Source organism: Cryptomeria japonica, chromosome 7 (assembly GCF_030272615.1).
Source record: "Cryptomeria japonica chromosome 7, Sugi_1.0, whole genome shotgun sequence".
In the NCBI taxonomy this organism is placed as follows: Eukaryota; Viridiplantae; Streptophyta; class Pinopsida; order Cupressales; family Cupressaceae; genus Cryptomeria; species Cryptomeria japonica.
This window is the reverse complement of record NC_081411.1, coordinates 38,158,178-38,169,074: the sequence shown is the minus strand read 5'-3', so window position 1 is coordinate 38,169,074 and position 10,897 is coordinate 38,158,178. Positions and strand designations below refer to the sequence as shown.

The 10,897-nt window shown below is 34.6% G+C and overlaps 1 protein-coding gene across 2 annotated transcripts; it reads right to left on the bottom strand.

Annotated features, from left to right (window-relative positions):
• Positions 1-6,565: 6,565 nt before the first annotated feature.
• On the bottom strand, positions 6,566-7,860 carry LOC131056236 (zerumbone synthase-like). 2 transcript variants are annotated; one of them, XM_059207638.1, is made up of 2 exons: positions 7,721-7,860; positions 6,566-7,481 (listed from the first exon to the last, which is right to left on the bottom strand). In XM_059207638.1, the coding sequence occupies exons 1-2, from the start codon at positions 7,756-7,758 to the stop codon at positions 7,016-7,018; spliced, it is 504 nt and encodes a 167-aa protein (XP_059063621.1). In that variant the 5' UTR covers positions 7,759-7,860; the 3' UTR covers positions 6,566-7,015. The 2 variants fall into 2 exon arrangements, with proteins under 2 accessions (XP_059063621.1, XP_057846579.2); XM_057990596.2 differs by having other exon boundaries at positions 6,576-7,475; positions 7,721-7,855.
• Between the last annotated feature and the right edge of the window lie 3,037 nt (positions 7,861-10,897).

Sequence of the window (10,897 nt, the reverse complement as noted above, 5' to 3'; positions counted from 1 at the left end):
GTACCTTTCAATCTATTCATAGGTTTTGATTAACTATTTTTGGATAAATATACTTACTATAAATAGTAAGTTCTATTATTTGAAAGGAGACACGACCATAGTATATAAAAAATGCTTCTAAGTTATAAATTATAGAGGTGAATGTATGCCATCAATATCAATTGATTTAAATATATAAATGGATCTTAAATCCTTTATTGAAGTAAGAAAAAATCATGATAGATGATGGAACATAAACACAATAATATTCCAATTTCAAACTATAAAAGCTGTAAAAAATTACCAATTTATTAGAAATATATTTTATGTTTTTGTGACATTCAATAGGATGCACCAATTGACAAAATATTGAAGATGAAAAAATCACCAAATATATAAAAGAAAATAAGATATTTTAAAAACCACCACCTAATATTATTTGTACAAAACAAAAGTATGTGATTGAAATTGATGATAAAATCTTAAAACTAGTGTCGAATAAATTTGGAGAAATTTGCTAAAAAAAAATTATTCGTAAACACCTTTCAACCTTGCATGCTAATGTTAAGAATATAAAGAGGAACAAATTGTAGGCTATAAAATACTAAATTTTAATTTTTAGGGCCTTACGATACATGTTTTGATTAAGGGTAAATAGGTTTTGGGGGGACCAGAAACCCCGTAAACACGTTTTGAGGGGACCCGAAACCCCACAGGTTTTGAAGGGACCTGAAACCCTCAGATTTTACTAGGATCTAAAACCCACATACAATTTCTGCTAAAAGATAATAATATCAGTGAACCAGTAGCCAAGCCACAAACAGGACACAAAGCATCCCTAACATAGAGACAAGGGTTTTGCAAGGCTCCCCAAACCTACAGAATATTAGGGTTTTGAAAGGCTCCCCTAACCTTCATTGAGGGTTTTAGATTGGCTCCCAAAACCAACAAACAAGGTTTTTCCTAGGCTCCCATAACCAGTAACATAGATATCGGCTTACCAACACTAGAACTAACCCTTAACCAGAAATCAACATTTGCCTGGCTAGGCCCTTTAAAATTGCTAGCATCCAACAAGCTATTGGAACGAACAACACTCCCACAACCAAGACACAAGGAAATATGAAAGCACGCATGGGGATTTTGAAAGGCTCCCCTAAACTTCATGACATACACAAGGAGGGTTTTGAAGGCTCCCTCAAACCCCAAAAGAAACTGAAAAGCATGGTTAGAAAAAACCCAGCCCTGACCATGAAAGAAATGACAGGTGGCCTCAACCAGCAACTTGAGTACCATCCTCACCCAAAAGTCCTTATCCCACCATCTCCCCACCTTAATAGGGAAGAGGTCCACCTCAATAGGAATAGAAAGAAGGTGGAGCATCAGCCTTAGAGCCACTCTCATAGTAGGCAGAAACCCGATCGCTCCCAACCACCAGATCTCTGCCTCTATGGGAGAAAGGGCCACTTCAAAAAGGTTGGGAAGAGAGCAGATCAAATACCCCAAAAATACAGTTATGGACAAACAAAGAAAAAGCTCCTCCACCACAAAAGGAGGGCAAACCAGAACAGGGGAAAATTTGACCAACCCAGTCTCAAGATTGAGAAGAAGATCCCTTAGAAACATAGAGACTCCCTCACAAGAAATCGAAGAGGGCCGGAACAAACCATTCACATCCAAAAAGATTCTCTCCATCTTCCATAGAGAGCCACCTCTAGCCAAGGCAGTGCCAAGAGACATACTCTGCCAAGACCACACAGAGCCCTACTTCTTTAGATCCACAGAAACAACAAGGGATAGGGGAACCTCCCATATGGATCCAAGAAAGCCAAGCAAAACAATTTGTAAACCAATGCAGGGCACCAAGGGCAAACCTGCACCAACAAAAAGAAAAGACTAGACAAAAAGAGGGGGCAAAAAAGCACCACCAGTCCCAGAAGGGGACCCAAAGCCTAGCCAGACACAAGGCATCACAACCAAAACACGAACATGCGAGGACGAAGGCACCCAACAAGGTTCATCACCAGAGAGAAAAGAACAACAGATGTCGGGAACCAAGGTGATCTCATCGCACAAAACCAACAAGGGCAAGGTAAACACACAGCCCACTGTAGCACTGTCCAACCACACAAAACCCAGAACAGAGAAGCCTGTGCAGAGGCCAGCGGAACTAGGTTGGGCCAAAGACAAGAGGCTCTTCTCATCTCCATCTTCCTCACCGTCATCTTCTCCATCGCCTGAATCCTCAGGCGTTGATACCCTAGCTTGTCCCGCTCCTCCTTTCCGCTCATATTTTTCCATATTGAAATTCAACCTGCCTTATGATACTTGTTAAAAAATAGAGCATCTATGATATATAATAGAGTTGTAAGAGTAATTTAAACTTGTTGACAAACTTATGATACATGTTATTAGGCATCACTGATTTGAAATAATGGAGACAAAATAGAGGACCCAATTTGGTGCTAGATTATAATGAAATTATGGTTTGTAGAAATAGTATATTATAATTGTGATTTAAAATGTTATATTTTCTTGATGTCACAACTTTACCCAAGGTAGAGGAATAGGAAGATCTAGAGAATCACAAAAAACAACAAAAAAAGAAAATATCAATTGAGAATCCAAATGTTGAGCTTACTCCTAATATCTAGATGCATAAATTAGATAAGATCTTTGTTCCTCGAATAATGATTTTGAAACTTTTATTAGGAAATATTCTCTCAAAATTCTTGTTTATCTTGGTAGCACTAATAATTATATTGACCTGGATTGAAGAATTCATCAACTATCTTGTCCATCCTTACTGTAGATTTGAGTTCATGATAACTAATGATGGAAACTTACCGAGATGTGAGACCAAAGACTAACTTTTATATATATTTCTATATGAGAATAAAATCTCAAATCTAAAATGTTTTTCTTAAACTTGGGTGGTTGTGGAATTATTTTGAGAACAATTTAGCTTTGAATTATTACTCCTATCCCATGTGTATTACTACTATTCAAGTTACCAACTCTTCTTTCTCAAACCATCCTAAGCATCTCAATAAAAAATTACTCCTCCAGATCATGTCACTTAACCACTACATAAGAGGACACCCCCAAACTTGTGTCATTAGAAATACCCATTTCTACAAAGTATTGAAACTCAAGAAATTAATATAGAAACCACTATACCAAGGGATTATTTAGTAAAGTAAGTGTTTCTCCTCCACTATTCTTTGTGTGCAAGAAATATGGTTCCTATATCCTTTTCCTTGATTATTATGAGCTAAATAAAGTAGCTATCAAGGATAAACTTCCTATTCTATTATTTAATGAACTTTTTGATGAAATCTATCATACATAATTCTTCTCCAAGTTGAGTTTATGGTCAAATTATCATTACATTCATATTAAATAATATCATATTCCAAAAACCTTCTACACTCATGATAGTTATTATTAGTTTCTTCTTGAAATATGTTTGACTTTATCAACATACCATCTACCTCCTTTATGAGTTTCTCTTTTTTTGATCAATAAATCGCTATGTGGTTATATTTATATTAATTAAAAAACATTACAAATTTTTAAAAAATAGAAAAAAACTACATTGTTGTAGTCTCAAAGGTGGATAAACTCTCACAAACCTCAAAGGCCTACCACCTGTACAAAAACCTCATCTTTCAACTATAGTATCCATCTATAATCATATTAACATGGTACCCTCAAAATAGAGGACTCCATAATACATATAGAAAGTAGAAATCTATCAAAAAGGAAAAGGCCTAGTAAAATACCAAAGAGTGGAGAATGTGACACAAGAATGGAGGGAGAAAGAAATGAGAGAAGAAACCATTATGCTCTAATCAAGAAAACCCCATCTATGACCAAATCTACCAATTGAAAAAGCTAATCAAAGTTATCCATCATGTACGAAGCCTTCAGTTTTTGGGGAGTCTCTACCAATCATGGCCTAGTGTCAGTAATGCCTAAGGACCTTGTCATCAAGATTAAAAATAAATGGTTTCCAATGGATTTGTTCCCCACCTTCAAAGAGCCTTGGAATGTTGTTGTCCCATGGGATGCCAACACCATGCTCAACCTAGAAGACAATGTCATCAACTAATATGTCTACCATAAAAACCTCATGCAACAATAAGAGCATGCCAGCTTTTTTGCCTCCCAAATCCAAGGCCAACCTTAAACCACACACATTAAGCAACATTTTAAGCCTAATGAATGTCAGTCGACTCTGAGTGTTTAACACTTTTAAGCCTAGAAGTCAAATCTTAGTGTGTGTGTGATTTAATCCAACTGCAAAACCAATACAGAAGCCAAAAACCATGATGTGATGTTGAAATAAACCCAGTAATAGTTTTTATTTGTCAAAAATTCCCACACCAATACCATTTTGATGGCCTCAACCTCAAGTTCATGAGTGAAGGGAACATGATGCCCCTTCATGATAAATTCAGCCTTAATTCTGAAATCCTCTCAAAGAAGCTCATCTGATGCCTAGCACTCCTTACACATATCATCATGTCCATGAAGCCAAAGACCAAGAAAAATGACAATTTCAATCAATGCAAAGAGGATGGCCCAAGGGATCTTTTAATCTAAATTCGCACAAGCATCCAACTTATAGCTATTTAACTTTATATTAATAAGAAAAAAAAAGAAGAATATTCAAAGAAAAGGAGTGTGACATATGTCACACCCACAATTCTAACAAAATAATAGTTACAGAGAGGCCAAACCTATAAATACAACTAAATACTTGTATATATGCTAGGTTGAGGTGGAGGGTCTTAATAGTGAAGATTCCACTAAACATTGTTGAGCATGGTATCATCTATTTTCTCCCAACTAGTGAGAAACATTTTTTAACTACTAAAAAGTTTATTTTCTCTAATGTTATTATGTAGATACAAGTACAAGCCAACGAGGTTTCACTTGAGGATGCACATATTTAGGAGCTACTAGACCACTAGGGCAATGCCCCATGCATTGTAGGTTGGGTTCCTCTTGACTCCACTTCCCCTTGAGTGCATCAATGTGGATGGAGCCACTCATGCTCGTGAGATTTAGATAGCTATGAAGATCATGGTTCTCACTCCTACGCCTCTACGACTCTAATACTTGTAGAGGATGGCCTAGCATTCCATAGTGCAAGATAAAACATACACCTTTTAGGGATCAATGAGCTAGATTTCTTATCCCATTATAAACAATTCTCTTTATAGTCTTCTTTGATGATATTCATTTTTGTAGTTGGACATCATAAATGTATCTCTTAAACTTGGATAAGGATCATCTAATCCACTCTATATAACACTTATTTGCAAAACTCTTTGAATGTTCATTTAACTAGATATAAAATAAATTTTTCTAAGGCTAGACTTAAGGTTGACCTAATGACAGGTGACCCCATTTAAAGTGAACTAAAGTAAAAACATTGAAGAACCTTGGGAGTTCTTAGGCTTCACTTATTATTACCATTGACTTGTGAAGGATCAAGGTAAAGTTATTGTTCGCTCATGACCCTTATAGAAAAGATTCTTTTGGTCCTTTGCAACTACATAAGAAAAAATTGGTCTAGATAAGTAGGTCATTTACACAAACCTAGCTTTTATTCCAAATTCATCTAAAAAAATTATCATTGAAACTGACTATTTAGGTTCTAGTTTGGGTGTTGTTCTCATGTAGGAAGGCTGACCCCTTTCATTTATATGTAAGGTTGTCACTAATAAAAATATTATAAACAATTTCATCTATAAGAAGGAAATGATATCCAATTGTCATGTAGTCAGTAAATGGTGCTCTTATCTTATTTGAAGGTACTCTACATTGAAATTTATCACCATTTTCTTAGGTATTTCCTAGACCATGAAGTATTCTCTCTATAGTGACAAAAGTGGGTCACCAATTTTTTGTGATATGAATACAAGATAACCCACAAAAAAGTGGCATGGTAATGTGGTAATTGATGTGTTATGACACAAAATTGAGGACCATCCTACTTTGACTACTTTATCGGTGTCAACTGTTGCTTGGGAAAATGACTTGGGTGAAGAATGTTAGTAAGATAGTCACATGTATCAACTGATAGACTAGGTACCTACTCACCCTTCTTGAAAGGCCAATTATTCTTGGGATGGATATTATTTTTTAGTATGAGGGCCATCTAGTCCTAGTTTCCCAACAGACTTTGCACTTGAAACTTTTGTCTAAGTTCCCTACCACAATATCAATGGGTCACTTTAATTTTCTAAAAATATATGAAAGAATTTACTACAAACTTTCCTAGGGATGTTTCAAGATGAATATCCAACACTATATGCTAGATTATGAAACTTGCAAATAAAAGAAAGGAGAAATAATTGACAACCCAAGACAAATTTAACTATTATCCATTCCTATCTACATGTACATTCGCATTTCAATTATCTTCATTAAACAACTATCGATGTCTCCATTAAATATTATGCACTTGAAATAAGATGAATTAAATGACTTGTACTTTAATCATGTAACTTATACATTTCTAAATAATAAAAATATAATACAAACATATAACTTCATCCCTTATCATCTCACATTAATTACCAATTAACTAAATACAAGACGCTCTTTTTCCTTTTTACAACAGAAGCGTATTACTCGCCTTCGATATTATTTCAACGTGATTTATGAGCCTTTTCTACTATAGGCGTCATCTAATCTAAGAGATTCCCCATTAGTACTTTCCAAACACTGAACTTTCGTCTAATACAACTGTTATTCCCCCATCTACCACTATATTGTGACCACTCACATATTTTGATTCATCACTTGCATTATCCTCTGCTTTAAGAACTGCTTCCTTTAAGGGGGCTAAGACCTCAATCGCTGCCTCCACCTTGGCCTTTGCCTCTGATGAAGGGTCCATTCCCATCAATTTCATTACCAGATCTGTGGCAACTACGGAAGGAGAAATACAATTCACACGTATACCACATCTCCCCAGCTCTGACGCATCGCTCTTAGTCAGTCCAATAACGGCATGTTTTTAGGCATTGTAGGAGTAAGGAGTAGCTCCTCCTACCATTCCTGCAATACTAGCTGTAGAGATAATGCTGCCCTTTCCCTTGGGAATCACAACTCGGGCCGCGTGCTTAATGCCGTGCATTACTCCTTTTACATTTACATTCATCACTCGCTCAAATTCCTGCATATCATAGTCTACGCTCAGTTTTTGGTTGTCGACGGTTCCTGCATTATTATACATGATGTCCAGTTTTCCGTGCTTTTCCATGGCCATATCCACCGCTGCGCTTACATCTTGCTCTTTGCTCACATCACAGTAGAGATATGTCGCCCAGGGAGAAAGGGAATCTGCCACTTTCTTGCCAGCGTCGTCTTCAATGTCTACAATAATGATTTTGGCTCCATGATTTGCAAATAGCCGAGAAGTGGCCTCCCCAATGCCTGCCGATCCGCCGGTGATTATTGCAACCTTGCCTTGCAGTCTGCATCTAACATGAAAGAGTTAAGTTTTGCACAAAGATCCTTTTGGAAACAAAAATAGCCCAAGTGATTCCCAGTTTATGTGCTTATGATGTAATCAAAATTGGCCATTCACCGACAGACAGGATAATTTCTGAATTCAAAACCAGCATATTTTATGCTTAATATACTCTAAAACCTTTAGAAAACAACAATTTCATTTAAGATGACATTACAAGAGTGAAGAATGTATAAGAGAGAAAAAAACCTTCTCCAGAGACCAGCTGCGACCTCTGCCGTGGACATGTCCTCGAGCTAGCAAATGCCATTCAATAATAGCTTTCCAAGACCCAGCTTTATAGCGGACATGTCTGGAATTTGATTAATGTATTGTTCTAAGACGATTTATTGGAATTGAATCATTTAATTCAATTCGATTATGTTTACCTCTATTGTTAGGTCAAATATAAATAGAACCAGTTCAACGTACCACCTGGTGCCATGTTGATGGTTACCCTATCTAACCAAAATTTATAACAATTCAAAACTACATTCATTGCATAAACTCGTTTAATCTTGTGTGTTGGCATGAGTAATTGAATTAGTGTACGCGCAGTACGTTCACTTTTTTCCCAGTTCTTTTTTCTTTCTTTTCTTTCTGATGTTCCATATAACTTCTTTAAGTTTCTGGTGTAGAGTACACAGAAAAATAAATGAAACTGATTTTTTTTGGTATTTTCATTTGAATGCAAGTAAGTTTTTTGTGAATGTACATTCACTTTTAAGATTCATCCAATTCTTTTAAGTTTCTGACGCGGAGTAAATATAAAAATAAATCAAACTGATTTGTTTGGCATGTACATTTGAATGCAAGTAAGTTTTTTGAACACACATTCACTTTTTTATCAACTCTTCTTTTTCTGTGATATTCCATCCAACAATCTCTTTAAGTTTCTGATGTGGAGTACGTATAAAAATAAATCAAACTGATTTGTTTGGCATGTGCATTCGAATGCAAGTAAGTGCATTTGTTTAGTGTAGGTACAAGAATAAATTAAACTGACATTTTATTTTAGTTTCATTTAAGTTACTGATCTGAAGTACTGAAAAAAAGGTCCAATATTAAACACTTTCATGACACATGAATTCAAATTCATTTAATCTTTTTAATTTTCTGAAGCAGAGTACAAATAAACTAAATTAAAAGACTTCTTTGATATGTGAATTTGAATGCAAGATCATTCAACCTATTTTACGTTTATGAGGTATAGTACAAATAAAAATAAGTTGAACAACTATCTTAACATGTGAATTTCAATGTAATTTCATTTTTCTTGAAAATTTGTTGAACATTTCATTTTCTTATCAAGTATATAGCAAGAGTGGGAAATTAAAGAATTAAACCGCTTCAAGTTCTTTTACAAGTGAGGGAATTATCTATCCTTTCATAGAATTAGAATATTATAAATCATTATCATTACTTGAAATCATGTTCTATTAGACTTAATTTTTTTTATAACAATTATCATCAATAAAAAAGGCATCATATTAGAGAAATTGCATAGAATAATGTGTCAAAAATTAATAGTATCTGAAAGATTAAATATAAAAGATTTAAATGTAATTTGAATTTTCTTAAAAAATTATTTAACATTTTATTTTCATTAATAAAATAAATAATAAGAATGAGAAACTAAAGATATACACCACTTCTATTTTTATTTTGAAGTGAGTTGTCTATCTATTCATCGATTTAGTATGTTATGAACCATTATTAATAATGATATAGGATACTTTTCATCTACCTTGAGCATCTTGTATGGCCAACGTAACTAGATATCCCCATATCCTCACTCAGGTGCTATCATCTATAAACATGACACTAATGCCACTACAAACAACAGTAGATCTCTTCTTACATAGAGAAGAAAAATATATCTACTGTTATACAAGTGGCCTATTACATTGTCCTCTCACTTATTTTTTGCGATGGCTAGGTGATGCATGTTATGTAGTTACATGAATCTTTTTAGTTACAGTTATATCAGCTATATCTTGTCTATAAATGTTTTTTCTATATCTCACTTTGGTATCAAAGCCAACATCACGCCTATTCCTAGAAGTATTAAGATTGTTTCAGAGCTATGTTGAGAGGAAGGATGGTGGGCGGAGTCATTGTGGTGTCTACGCTTTGACCAAAGGATTTATTCATCGACTCATTAGAAACCTGATATTGTGGTTCATCCATACAAACCTATGATTTCCTTTATATTCAATATCTATAGGAAAACTTAAATCCCTTTTAGCTTTTCCAACAATGATGAATTCATTCTAGTAAATGTATTACTATGGGCGTTGCACATGGTCTACGACTAACAGCTCCATGACATGAAGTTTGAGCTAAACAACAAAATTTGTCGATATTTAAGAGGTATTGTCCATATCAAAAACTTAGCGAACTATGTATTGCTTTCAAATTTCACTAAAGCACTTCAAGCCTCACATGTTTGCAGATTTGAGAAGAATTGAAGTTTGCAAGAGTGATAGAGAGAAAAGTACCAAGAAAAGGGTATATTATTCAAACAGGAAAAGTTCTAGAGAAAAATAAGGCATTAGGGAGTAAGTGAAGTTGTCACTTTTACACATTCTTATCCCATTTTAAAGGTGAACTAAGCTGGTAATTATATGTATTTGATCTGTAAGCATTAAGTATTGCCAGAAGTCGATTTTCTTATCCTACTGGTGGTGATTATTTCTTAGATTGACTATACTCTTGAATGAGTTGCATATACTGCTGTTGAGGATGCTCTAATATGCAAGTGGTGTTGGGGATGTTCTTATATGCAAGTGGTTGAATGTTGTCAAAAGAGGTGAAGACAAGTATTGATTTTCATTTTTTTAAATACTGATTAATGTCACATAATGAAGATTGCGTGTTTAGTGATTTGTGTTTTGGAGATTTGCATTGGTCACTGATTGGTGATAAATATATTTGCACTATGGAAGTGTTCAATTATGGCATTAAAAGAGATACCATGCGAATTATCTCGTATGGCAGTTGCCAAAGGTTTGAATTCATTATAAACATATCACATATATACATATACATATATGTATATATACATATACATATATGTATATATATATATATACATGTATGGGGTATACAAAGAGTTGAAAAAAGAGTGTTAGGATTAAGGATACTATTGAAGAGATTTATTACAAAAAAATTTATATTTTGTTGAAATCAATAATTTTTCAGTTTTTTTTGTCATGGCAACACATATTATTTTTATTGATTGGAAGTTTAGAGAGTGTAGTGGTACCATGGAAGGTAAGGATCAATACAATCATATTGGAGGCTAGAGGTGCCAGAGTCTAGAGGATCTCTATCAAATCAAGATAGCTTCTCACATTGAGAGGGGTTTTTGTATGAGAAGCATAT

Coding starts and splice junctions, on each gene's coding strand:
- LOC131056236 (XM_059207638.1), bottom strand. CDS start 7,758: ATGTCCACGGCAGAGGTCGCAGCTGGTCTCTGGAGAAG. Junction 7,482..7,720: donor GCAGCTGGTCTCTGGAGAAG/GTTTTTTTCTCT, acceptor CTTTCATGTTAG/ATGCAGACTGCAAGGCAAGG.